Source organism: Xenopus laevis, chromosome 6L (assembly GCF_017654675.1).
Source record: "Xenopus laevis strain J_2021 chromosome 6L, Xenopus_laevis_v10.1, whole genome shotgun sequence".
Lineage (NCBI taxonomy): Eukaryota > Metazoa > Chordata > Amphibia > Anura > Pipidae > Xenopus > Xenopus laevis.
In genome coordinates, this window is record NC_054381.1 from 45,551,155 (window position 1) to 45,565,173 (window position 14,019).

Genomic DNA, 14,019 nt, shown 5'->3' on the forward strand with positions numbered 1-14,019 from the left:
TGTAAAAAAATGTAAATTTCTAAAAACATTTAAACATTAAAAAGACAGCAGGATTGTTTTGTTGTTGATTTATGCTAACACAGGGAACATCTTGTAAAGGTCCTGTCTAAATATTACTAGAAAAAAGATCAAAAGAAAAATAATGGTTTCAGTTGGTCTATGTGAAATGACTGCTGTATTTCAGAGCTTCCTAGAGAAGGTTCTTCTGTATACACATATCATAATCTATTAATCTGCTTGTATGTATTTGGAGTGTGGGAGGAAACCCACACAGAGTACAACATGCAAACTCCTTGCAGGTAGTGCCTAAGTCAGAACAGAACGCAGTGCTGCAATATACTGTAGAATTACTAACCACAGAGCTGCTTACAGTTTACAAGGGTGGAATTAGGCATTTTAGCTAATGGTATGTAAGAAATTACTTAACAGTGTAATTGAAATTGATTAAAGAGCGGTGTTATCCCTCTTTTTAAAAATGAATTCAGTGACTATGGCTTGAGCAGAACAGACTTTGTGGCTATTTCTTTTATTAAGCTGTTGAATGTATGTACTGCCACTTTCAAACTGGTTCATTAAAGCAATTACAAAAGACAACAGGTACTCTTACCATTTAACAGATCCCCTCAATACCTGGCAGACATCGAATAAATGCAAGTTGTTGTAGAGCAGTAAATGCAAACTTGATAGCAATGAATTTAAATACATGAGAGTGCTCTCAAGTTCTGGTAATCTCACTGCATAATGAATGCAATCCACCTGTAGTGTATACACTGGGGCAGATTTCAGCCAGAAAACGCATACTTTGCCTTGTACAGTGACAGACTGATCCCATTCATGCCTGTTGCTACACACAAGGGGCAGCTTCCACATTTTCCACTCCCAGATTGTGTGACATTAGCATTATCTGTAAACCCGAGACACAAGCAGAAGCCACAACAAGACAGGGGTGCCTATTATTTTGTTCATGCTGTCCCTTTAAGACCTTTAATTGAAACTTGCATGCAGTAAGAATAATTTACAAAAGATTTTACAAAAGATAACAGAATCCACTGACTGGAGTGTAAATGACAAGGGCTGATATTTTTTATGGTTAGTTAGCAAGTCCAAAGCCATATGCAACGTCCCCATTGTGGTAGCTGTGCCTGGGAGGAAGCGTTTAGGTACAGACCTATCACATCCTGTCTGTTACATTACAATACCGCATGCTATTAGACTGCTCAGTCTCCTGTCTTTGTAAGCAGAAACCTTGCACGAATGCAGCTGAAGTCACTCACCGCTGCCTTTTCATCTTCATTTCTCTCTTGCAGTTTTATCAGCTCTATAAACATATTTCCAGCAGAAGCAATAAAACATACATTATTGTGTAATATTCATTGCCATGTATATTACTCTGGCAAAAGCGCCATCTGTAAATTTCACTTACTGTTTGCAGGAAAAAAACAAACTATTTATCATAATATTTACCCAGGCATTGTGGAAATGCCACACAGGGCGAGATCCAGGAATTTTAGCAGGGCTGGTGGCCTGCTGCCCCAATTCAAAAAATAAATATATATATTTTGTTATTACACTCGTTTCTGTACTTCTTCAGCCCATAATTAAGTGCTCAAGTGCATGAAATGTGTAAAGCTTTATGTAAATCTGTTGTTTGCAGGGTCGGACTGTGACATCTGGGGCCCACGCATGTGCAAAATCCGGAAGGCAGTGCGCATGTGCGAAATCCGTGGCGCCATACATAATTTTTCTAATTAAAGTGTTTTAAAGTAATGAAAATATCATGTACTGAAGCCCTGCACTGGTAAAACTGATCTGTTTGCTTCAGAAACTACTATAGTTCATATAAACAAACTGCTGTGTAGCAATGGCAGAAATTGAAAAAAGTCTATATGGCACAGGATAAATAGTGGATAACAGATAACATTATGTTCTACAGAGCTTATCTGCTATTTAACCTGAGACTTTTCTCCTTTGAATAGCTGCCCCCCTGGCTACATATATAAATAGTTATATAAATAGTAGAGGTTCTGAAGCAAACACAGCAGTTTTACTAGTGCAGGGCAACACTGCATTATATTATTATTACTTTAAAACAATTTCATTTTTTGATGTTACTGTTCCTTTACGTTCCACCTGATTGGGTTTTTTTCCTCGGTGTCCTGCAGGCCCAGTTCGAACCTTATTTTTTTGGATAAATAAAGTCTGTGGTGCAGGATCTGCTGATTTTTTTTACTTGTTCTCTTTACTTGTGTTGGGGATATTACAATTAAATAATTGTTTTTCTACAGATAGGGTTATGAATAGTTTTAGGCTATGTATCACCTTGCTGGCTAGTGGGGGGTGAGGAATAAAATAAGTAAAAGGTGAATACAGCCCTCAATACATGAACATGCTCTCAAAGATATGTCACCCCACCAATTTTCCGGAATCTCCTCTACATTTATCTCCAGTTTTAGCGAAGCAAGGGACCTTGCAATAAAGTAATTGGGCGTGATATAGTATGGGCACGATATGGGTATGACCATTTCAAGCGTAATGTGCCTTCACTTCTATGTAGCAATCCTCAGGCTAATTGGTCAGATTAGTGCAATTTGGCCTTCCACAAACCTTACAACTATCTGGTCATGTTCAAAGGAGAAGTAAAGTCTGTTTGCACCATCTTCCTCCCGCGGTTGAGCATGCGCAGTATAAAAAAAAGCCGATCTTTAACTAAAAAGTTGGCTATTTGTTCAACTGCGCACGCGTTTGCCCTTTGAAGAAAGAAGAAGACAGAAGAAGATCTGCATCCCCAAGTGCAAACAGACTTTCCTTCTCGTTAAAAGTGATGGTTTCTAGCAATATATCAATTTACTGTAGCAATCTGCCAAAACCCCAGGTCGGATTTCACGAAAACTTCACATTGAGATAGGTGCCTCTCCCATTGACTTATACAGGACCCGACAGGTCTGAAATGGTGGATTTTCGGATTCAAGGTTTTTGCAGCATCCGAGTATAATAAATCTCGAAAAAAATCCAAGTTTTTTTTTCTCTAAAAATTTGAGTTTTCTAGTGAAAAACTCAAGTTTTTCAAGATTTTAACATTCAGGTTTTAATAAATAACCCCCTAAATATAAGTGTCACTTAAATTAAAATTAGGAAAATGTATAAATCAAACAAAAGATAGCAGCAATTGCTGCCATGCCAGGACTACTGTAAAAAACGCATAGCAACGAGTCTATAAAATACATAAGTAGCAAACCCTACCAAACCAGAGACCTCAAACAATAAGATCTGGGCACCAAAACCCTGAATATCTTGCATTATCTTGCAAAGCTCACAGATGAAACATAGTGACCTCAATTGAAAATCCTCAGATCATTTACACAGAAACCAATCAAGTGATGAAAAAACTCTTGCTGCAAACATGTACAGTATGGGCCGCAGCAAGCTCTGAACCAACCACAGCTTCAAAGAAAATGTAGCTTCTCTCAGATATTCACAACTGATACCTTGAAAGGAAAAACAAAGAGTTGCTCAGACTTCGATGCATACTAGAGTTACACTGCCATGCAACAACATCTTTTTACATTGTAGTGAGGGGCCAGAATGAAAACCCATTGTATAAACAGTAAGTCATTGCAAATATACAGTCAAATGAAGGTAATACAACTATTGATAATGGACCCAAAAGTACAACATAAAAAGCATTTCAAGGAAAAGTATTTATTCAATTCCCTTGGAGATAGTGTCCAAATGGTATATCCACCTTGCTTTATGCCTAAATAGTGTTTGTCCCTACAATTCCCTCTCGTAATGAAAGTCGATAGCTATACGTGGAAAAAATAAGTTTCATACCCAAAATGTGTATGGGAACAATTTATACAAACAAACACGCACCTCTATTATTTTATTTTTTTCCTCCAAATCCTTCTCTGTCCCTCCTCTTTCTTTTACCTACATTATGGTAGCCCTTCCTTTCTGTTCTGCCAATGATCTTTCTTTCATTTACTAGACTGTTTAGTTTTATTGCATAACTGATCATGTGATTGCTCTATCATGTTTATGGTTTTGTTTCTAATGACACTGTCCATTCTATTTGCTTGGATCTTCAATCTTTTCTATAAAAATCATATTAAAATAAAAAATACAAGAACAAGCACCTCCAACAGCAGAAATCTGTAAATACAGGCCCAGACTTACTGTGTGCCCCCTAGGCCTGAACCCCACCACTGCCCATTGGCTGTTTCATCCTGCAGGAGATTTGACAACTGTCAGATCTCCTGTGCACCCCTTCCCCAGTGCTCTGAATTGAAAGTGTCGCCCTAGGCCCCAGCCTTCCCACAAATCCAGGCCTGTGTAAATATACCTATGTAAAGGTCCATTTTATTGTGCTACATCAATGAACACCCTCTTGAATGCTTGAGTGGCTCTTTAAGTTTGCTTTTAAGTGAATCGTGGAAGTAAGGGGGTATAAATCATAATAAGGAAATATTACATTTTATAAATGGACCTGCAAACATCAAGTTTCATAAAAACTAAGGTAGATAAAGCAAAAATCAACCATCAGCTCATGTGACTGAATCCAATGGTCAGAAAAGCTGAAGCTCAAGCTATGACAGGTACTTAGCTTAAAGGGGGCATCAGTCTTGGGGGCAGGTTCACTAAAGGGCAAAGTGGCCAACGCTAGAGACTTTTCGCCAGCGTTGCCACCCGCAGGGACATTACCAATTCACTAAAAGGCGCAGGCGCCAATTCGCTAGCGAACGGGATCGTTGCTAGCGTTCATTCCCACTCTTCATTCGCACAGTTGACTTCACTACCTCAGACCAGGCGAAGTGCTTAAAAGAAGCTAGATCTTCCTCAATCATCTGTTACTTACATCATATCCTGTTTGCCGAAAATGCATTAAAATTTAAAAAATGCTGGCAACTTTTCCTTTATTGAAATGGAATTGCCTGCAAAAGTCCTGACTTAAACTTTTTTTGGCTGACAAACTTTTTTTGGGTAACTGGTTTTCTCCAGACATTTCATAACACATGGAACATTAATTTTACAGTGGACTCATGTGTAGGCCATTATATTAAATCTTGTCATTATTAAGGTTCCCTGGACATGTATAAGAAAAAGTGGTAACTTCAAGCATTTGCACCAACATTTATAATAAAGACGTCCATACAACTTAAAATTACACGCTGTATGCAAATTGACCTTAGCGCAAGATCACTAGCGAATTTTCGCTAGGCACAAACGAACGCTAAGCTAAAAGACGCCAGCGTTCGTCGCCCAGGGCGCAACTTTGCATATTAGTAAATGAGCATAGTGGTAGCGAATTTGTGCCTACAGAAGTGGTGCGATGTGTGCGAAGCAGTCGATGGCGACAATTCGCCCTTTAGTAAATCTGCCCCTTGGTCTCTAGCACGGTAGAAAAAAGCAGCTGAAAATGGGTTAGAATCTTAAAAATTGTATAAAAGAAAGTGCTTAGAAAAAGCAGTCAAGCACCGAACATTTTACCAGCCATTGTCATTAAATAATGAGACAAACCCGCCGTGCAGATGACTAGATTTTAACATAATAGCAATGTCTATGCATTTGCTTAATATATGATATGCTAAGGCAAAGTCACAGCAATGGCAGCTGTGGGAGTAATTAAGACCTGGTAGTGATAAAACAACCAATGATCATAACCTGTGTAGAAAATGAGATTGAGCCTGTATGTGGCCACTTGCATCACAGTTATAAAATATTATATACATCTTCTACTTAACTACCAACATTTAAATACTGTCCTTGGATAGGTGAGAATTCCTTGCTCTCTCATTGCACTTGGATACAGAGAAACTGCAGCAGATAATCAGCAGATAAATAACAAATTTGCTGACATTCACAATTTTGAATTAATTTTAAATAAAAGTACCATTAAATACAAGTTTAATACAGGTATGTGATCCGTTATCCAGAAAGCTCCAAATTACGGGAAAGCCATCTCCTATAGTCTCCATCAAACAATTAAAATTTCCTTTTTTTCTGTAATAATAATAAAACAGTTCCTTGCACTTGATCCCAACTAAGATATTATGAACCCCTAGACAAAACTAAGTATTGGGTTTTATTAATGTTTAAATGATTTTTTTAGACTTAAGGTATAGGAATCCAAATTATGAAACACCCATTATCCTGAAAACCCCTGGTCCTGACCATTCTGATTAACAGGTCCCATACCTGTATTACATTTATAATGCTATTAAGGCACCCTACATAGACACCAGCGGCCCAAGGCTAGAGTATCAATTTTAGGGAGTGGTCCACAGGTTCCTATAAAGAAATATTAAAAAAAAATGAAAATGTCCCCTGTCCTCAATAAAATCCAATGATGGAAGTACCTAATTCACTGTTGATTAGTGCATGCACAGTACAAAAACACTATTGCACAAGAGGCAATTGCCAAATGGAGGTTGTCTATACTGGTCCTGGTTATATGCTCAGCATCGGATGCTCAGCCGCGCGGTCCTACTGCCTGCCCACATAACCCTTCCTACGAGCGTGCATGGAGCGCTCGTGAGCTGCGCTCCCCAGTGCCTCACAGACAATGGCTGGGCGGCATGCCGCCCCTAATTTTTTGCCGCCCTAGGCCCGGGCCTATGTGGCCTTGCCACAAATCCGGGCCTGTATATGCTTGTGGTGGATGGAAAAGCAAATCCTAAATAATGAACAAAAAAGACAGAAGTTTTTGCTTGCAGAACAAAAAAAGTGTGAGGCCAGTACACACAATAAACTGTGGTTCACACAAGAAAGCTTCATATAAACTCATAATTGTTATGTATTTTGACACGCCCACTTCACTGTGCCCCATGTAGTGTGCAAAGTGCAACAACTGGCACGATCTGGCATTGCTCCGATTTGGAGCAAAAGACCTGAAAACTACTAATTTTTTAATTATTTGCATATGCAATTAGGTAGCAGAAAGAGGCACAGCAAAAGGCTGGCAGTAAAGACAGGGCTAGGCTGTGCATCCTGACACTGCTTTCTGCATTGAGTGTTGCATTTTTAATCAGACACTCCATGCAGAGAACAAGAACCCTGGAGAGTGCAAGTTCTGTTAAATAAGCACTAAGGCACACACTCTTGCACCCATTAGTGCTCTTGTGCTTGTGTCCCCACGGCTTTTAAATGTGCCACAAAGAAAGTACTTGTGCTACGTAGTGATGGGCATGGATTTGAGGCAAATGTCCGCACTTCAGCAGCCGTGAATGTTTTTGCAAAACTGCTGCGAAAATTTGTCGGAATTGTTGCACAAATAAAAATTGTTGCACATCAAAATGATTTGGACGCCCATTGACTTTAATGCATTTGGACAAAAGAGTGGTGTGTATAAAGATTATCTTTTGCGTCAAATCACAAGTCAAAATAATTTTGACGCCCATTCCGTGAATTTTTCGTGGGACAGATTCACCCATCACTAGTGCTACACTCTAGAATGGCATACTGACTAAATTTTTCTGCACGTTGCCCCATTTTTGTAAATGAGTCCATACAAGTTCCATGGCTTATTTTACAACACCATTTAAAACGTTGCCCATGATCTGGAATATATATATATTATAAATAGTGACACAGACTAGGCACAGTAATTGTCACTTACTTGTAATATGGTCCATTGCTCTACAACAATAGCATCATAGCGCTTTATGATTTTTGGATCTTGCTCAGGAAAGTCTTCAAATATAAACACTCCATCGGTACATTCAGATGAGATTTCTGTGAAAGAACACATCCGCTTTTAGTGATTGACTTAGGTCATCTAACAGTTATAATTAACAAATACAATACTTTAAAGTAATCAGTATAAAGATAAATCGCAGATGTACTTTCAAAACAGTTAGCAATGAAATCATCTGCAAATTTCTTTAAAAAATGTCAGCAACATACACCTGTGCTCCTTTATTGGTTACTCCAGTATTGTTCTATCTCTTTGGCCCACACATTAGGTGTCTTTTGTGAAACATATAACAGATATAGAGTTATTACCTCCCACTTAACCAATATAGACCATGCATATATAATTTAAAAAATGTAATTACGTTCTAATATACACAGTAGCTGAAATGATTTTTCATGCCACAGTGTGACATGACACCAACAATTTCATGGCAACTTTCCGTGACAATTTATAACACCGGAGCGCCGTCATTTCTTGACCCAGAGTGGCACCAGCATTTCAAGACGAGACACATTGTGGCATTTCATGACATTGTCTACCACTAACAATTTCATGGCACAGCCTGTTCCATAGCAATTTACAACACAGCAGCCCAAGCATTTCACAAGCCAAAGTGGCACCAGAATTTCATGACTTTTTCTGGCCTCCAGAAATTCTTTCATCTGACCTTACATTTGGGGTACATTGGTATGGACCCTTAACTCAAACTCATTGTGCTCCTAAGGAAGTTGAACTAATATGTACCAGGGTATGGTAGAAAATGAATGAGCAACAGCTTTGAGCATGAAGGATTGTAACGGTAAAGGTGAAGAGTTGGTGAGAATAAAAGAAGAGAAATGTCAAGCAAGAGATGAAAGGGGAGAAGAATGGATCAAAATGTTACAACCAGCCCGATCGACGAGCCAACAGATATCCAAGCCTTCTGCAGGTATCGGTTGACTGCCATACACGCACAGAATATTGTTCAAAAATTTGTTTTGTATTATTATTAACATGTATTTATATGATAATATCTGTGCGTGTATATACCTTAAGAAGCTGGACAGCAATGTGCTACAAAAAATGGGCATTGGTTACCAAACAATGTTTACAATACAACCCAAATACAATTTTATAAAACAAAATTCAGGAGAAAGCATATCTAATAAGTCATTTTAGCATTTAGGAATTGCATATTCTCCTGAGATAGTTAAAACTATCATTTAGAGAGGAAGTGGCTGTAATTGCAAAGCATAATTTAACTAATGGTGACAACAGAAATATGAAATGTAATACACAGCAATAAGTGAAATTGCTCATTAAGTTGCACAATATGAATATGAAAAAATCATTTATATTCTTCCCTGCAAATGTATAATTCCTTTATATGTTTTTTTGTATGAAAATCAAAAAAATGGGCACAACAGAGTGTTTCTAAACAAACCACAAGAGCATTTGCTATTTTCTCAAACCTGCATAAATTCACACTGTTTGAAAAAACATCTATATTATACATTTCATACAATATATAATTATATATATACATCTATTTCTGTGGTCACACTGCACTAAATTATTGCCTAGCCGGACATTGTAAAGTTGCGAGTGAGATTCAGCATGAATCTGCCTGAATTCTGTGAAAATCACGTGGAATTTGACCCAAACCCATCAAAGCCTTGTTCACTAAAGTCATCTTGTACACAGGTTTACACTGCCCCTTTATATTTTAAATATCAGAAAGGAACTCATGCTTCCACAGATAAAGCATAAATGCTGCTTTCAAAGTGCCTCAAACTATATCACATACAGTCAAGCTATGTTTTCAAGGACCGGAAAAAAACATACTGTAATATCCAGAAAATTGTAAAATCAGTAAAAAAAAAAAAAAAAGTAAAATCAGGGTTTCTCTGTAAAAACAGTGGAAAACAATGTTCACAGTGGCGTTATGACCATTTAAACCAGGGGTCCCCAAACTTTTTACCTGTGAGCATTATTCAGAGTTGAGGCAACACAAGCATGACAAAATGATCCTGTGTGGTGCAAAATAAGTGCTCTGATTGGCCATTTGGAAGCCCTATATGGATTGACAGCATACAGAAGGATCTGTTTGGCAGTACACCTGGTTTTTATACAACCAAAACTTGCTTTCAAACCAGGAATTCAAAAATAAGCACCTACTTTGGAGCCACTAGGAGCAACATCGAAGGGGTTGGTGAGCTATTTGTTGCTTCTGAGCCTGTTGCTACAATGAACATTTTGTGCATGATTTATAAAAGCAAGCGTCATATTTCAACAACTCAAGCCAAATTACAATAAAATCTCGAATCATGGAAAAACACTGCATTATAGATAGAACCAAATGGCACCTAAATAAAGTCCTCTCTTCTTTCTTAACACTGGTCTATACAGGTAATAGGCTTCTCATATTAGAAAACTACCCTTCATCCCATGTAGACTATATGCTTCCTAATCCCCAACACCCTTATCAACTCCCTTTGCTTGTAAAGAATGTCTCCCGAGCTGCGATCTACTACGTTTTGCTTTTATATTGGTTTGTTTTCCCTGAACTGATTTTGTTTTATTCCAGAACATAAGGACATAAATCCTCCAGAACCACAAATGTTTTTCAAATAATGGATAAAAAGAAAAGGACCACCAGTTCAGTTCTGCAAATGGAATGAATTTTGTCACAACAAAACATACAATTAATTTGTACATCAGCAAACCATTTATAGAACAGCAAGCATGGAATGCATATGGTGCAATTAGCCTTTGTTTATAAACTAAATTGGACCTGGTCCAAGCTGATGATATATTAAATGTAAGTTGCTCTGGTTACAAAATGTGTATTCTCATTCTGAAAATAAGCTTGTTTATTGTGGAAAATAGAGCAATACTTGTTATGGTCCTAAAACACATGGGTCCAAATACAGACAACCGTAATATTTTCTTTAAAAATCTGTGGATAAAATAAGAGGAGAGGGAAAGGCATATTTAATTGGGGGTTAGGCACCCCCACGTGATTATATATTCTTACATTACACCCCGGACCGGTGCTCCTATCAGAAGAAAACTGCACTGGTCCGGGAGTTCTTCCAGCAAGCACTACGGATGGATCGGCTTCCTTCTTCTTCTTTCTTCAAATTTCTCAGGGCAGATGCATGCACAGCAGAATGACATAGCCAACTTTGTTAAAGTTCGGCTTTTCGTGCTACTGCGCATGTGAACCCGCATGAAGAAAGAAGAAGCCGGAAGCCAATCGCTCCATAGTGCTCGCTGGAAGAACCCTGGGCCATGGCAGTTTTCTGATAGGAGCACCAGCACAGGGTGTCAGGTAAGTATATACAATAACTTTAGGGTGCCTAACTTTGCCACCCCCAAGTAATGAGCGCCTTTCCTTCTCCTTTGAGTAACTGTTAAGTGTACAATTTCCGTCCCCCAAAATACATGACATGTCTAATAGACTTGATAATTTTAACTGTAATGTACATTTTATTCCATTTATTTTCATTTAATAAATACAGCTGAGGCCAGGGCTACATGTCTAAGTTTCCCAGTGTGGCCCTATTGGCTGTAGTTTGCATAGTGACTAGGGAATTATTTTATATATTGTAACCTCCACACACCTGTAATTCACTCTCCCTGCTTATGGTGGTGCTGGATTTCTGTAGAACAGGCAAGGATCCTTAGCAACAGTGAAGAGAAGTAACCGGATCCGTACACACACTATTTTAAGCAGTTGGGGGAATATCCCCTTTTATTGTGCCACCAACAAGATCTTGTTGGTGGCACAATAAAAGGGGATATTCCCCCGACTGCTAAAAATTGTGTGAGGATCTGGTTACTTCTCTTCACTGTTGCTTAGGGAATTATTTTAGCCATTAGTTTCCAGATTCTGCGCTAATGATGTGCTACAGCAGGGGTCCCCAACCTTTTTTACCCGTGAGCCACATTCAAATGCAAAAAGAGTTGGCAAGCAACACATGCATGAAAAGTTCCTGTAGATGACAAAAAAGGCTGTGATTTGCTATTTGGTAGCCACTATGTGGACTGGCAGCCTACAAGAGGCCCTGTGTGGCAGCACACATGGTTTTTACGCAACCAAAACTTGCCTAAAAACGAGGAATTCAAAAACAAGCACCTGCTTTGAGGCCACTGGGAGCAACATCCAAGGCATTCGTGAGCAACATGTTTCTCGCGAGCTACTGGTTGGGGATCACTGTGCTACAGTATATCTCAACAAGCAAATCCACAACACAAGAGAGAGGAGTGGTCTTTACCATAATTGAAAAAAACGTATGTGTCTAGTTGTACCTTCTTGTGCTAAAAGAACCATTAAAGCCTAGTCTATAGACTATCCTGGATCAAGGTGGTTGTCTGCTGTTAGCTATAAAAAAATTTAGCTGGAATTCTTGTAATAGGTTGTACCCCAGTTATCATCCTCTTATGTACCTCTCATTTTGGCTGGTTTCCAGCCCTGGACTATGGCCATTAATAGTCATTCTCACATAATGATGACACACATAATATGATCTTCCTTAAAACTAGGGCTGTAGCATAGAACAGAATAGGCTTAATGTATGAGATGACATGAACAAATAAAAAGCTCAAAGTGTGAATATAAAGGTTCGTAGACAGATTTAAGGGACTATAGGGTGTGACTGAGTGTGTTGAAGAGAAGATAGAATGGGTGGGATGAGAAGGGAAATTCAGCTTTTATTTCTAACCAGAATTACACTGAACCTGAGGCTCATAACCACAAATCCCCACTTTAATATCTCCTAACAAATGCAAGAACATCCATAGTCCCCACTATATTCAGCCCATGCAAAGTTCCTAAAAGCACAAAGGGAATCTTTTCATAAATGGAAGGCTGCTCACCCCAATCTTGGGACCTTTCTAATGGGTACATGCTGCTTCTAGTCATTACATATGCAAAATATGTTTTAGCTATCCTACTAGCAATTGTTACTCCTCTGCTAATGACTGCAGGGGACTTAAATGTGTGCTTCACCTTCAAGTTAATGTTTAGTATGTAATAGGATGGCCAACTTTTCAATTGGCCTTCATTTTTTTTTTCAGCTTTCAAATGGGGCCACTGACCCATCTAAAAAACAAACGCTCTGCAAGGCTACAAATATATTGTTATTGCTACTTATTATTAATGTTCTTTCTATTCAGGTGTCTCTTCTTCATATTCCAGTCCCTTATTCAAATCAAGGCATGGTTGCTATGGTAATTGGGACCCTAGAAACCAGACTGCTGAAACTGCAAACTGGAGAGCTGCTGCATAAAAATCGAAATAACTTAAAAACCACAAATAATAAAAAATGAAAACCAAATGCAAGTTGTCTCAAAATATCACTTTCAACATCATACTGACCAACCCCTTTAAATACACTCTTCTCTTATTCAGCAAATGGGTCACTATGCCATTTAAAACGCTACAGTGCACCTCACACCTGATTACCTTAAAAAAATACTTCATTTCTAATTCACTTTTAAAAATGGTCTGTTGCCACTAAATTTTTCATTACAGAAAAGATGCTCCCCTACTGCTCACAAACAGCTGTTTTCACTGGTGCCCATTAATATTTAATCCCGTTCTCTTGGCTAAATGCCACTATAGTGTCTTGCATTTTGATTCTTACAATGACTGTAGATAAAATGAATTCACATTTTACTGTCTGATAAGCAATAGTTTCCTTTATGCCTCTAGAAGAATATGCTAAGCACCGGAAGAACAAGAACGCTCTTGCAATACTAAACCATCCCTCAGTTTGCTGTGATTTTCAATGATCAGCCAAAGTCAACTTTACTGAAGCGGAAGCTGAATCTTTGGCCTATTTACCAATCCTTAACACCTTGGCTTCTCAATACTAAAGTCCTGTAATAGAGAAAAAAACTGCAAATTGATCCTCATCTATTTCACAGTTATCCCTAATTCACTACCCTAGAATTGGTATATCTATTAACTACACTTTTGCCTTTACAAGAAAAATGTATTTTAAAATGAAATAACTGAACATAAGTAGTGCCATAAATAGGTTGCAACAGAATTTAAACTGTATGGCTATAATTTACTTGTTTACAGCATTTCTTTTAAGACTAGAGAACAGGAATAAAGTATTGTGATGGTCTGTTTGACTTTTGAAAAAAAATGTTGCATCTGTCATCACCTGCCATGAGATGTAAATTTCTTATGAAAAACAACATAGAAGGTCTATAAATAGATATTTGCCAAAATGCACAACAGCGATTTTATATTAGCTGCCTTTCGCTGGGGTATAAATAGCTATGGGATTTTTTCCCCCTCTGCTCACCTGTGTGAAACAAACTTGTAAATG

General features: G+C 38.2%; 1 protein-coding gene across 1 annotated transcript in view; it reads right to left on the bottom strand.

Annotated features, from left to right (window-relative positions):
• Window positions 1-14,019, bottom strand: part of rftn1.L (raftlin, lipid raft linker 1 L homeolog) — a 198,205-nt gene that overhangs the window by 32,319 nt on the left and 151,867 nt on the right. Inside the window, exon 7 of the mRNA XM_018267434.2 lies at window positions 7,616-7,731. Coding sequence (XP_018122923.1) covers window positions 7,616-7,731 — 116 coding nt within the window. The remainder of the gene's footprint in view (window positions 1-7,615; window positions 7,732-14,019) is intronic.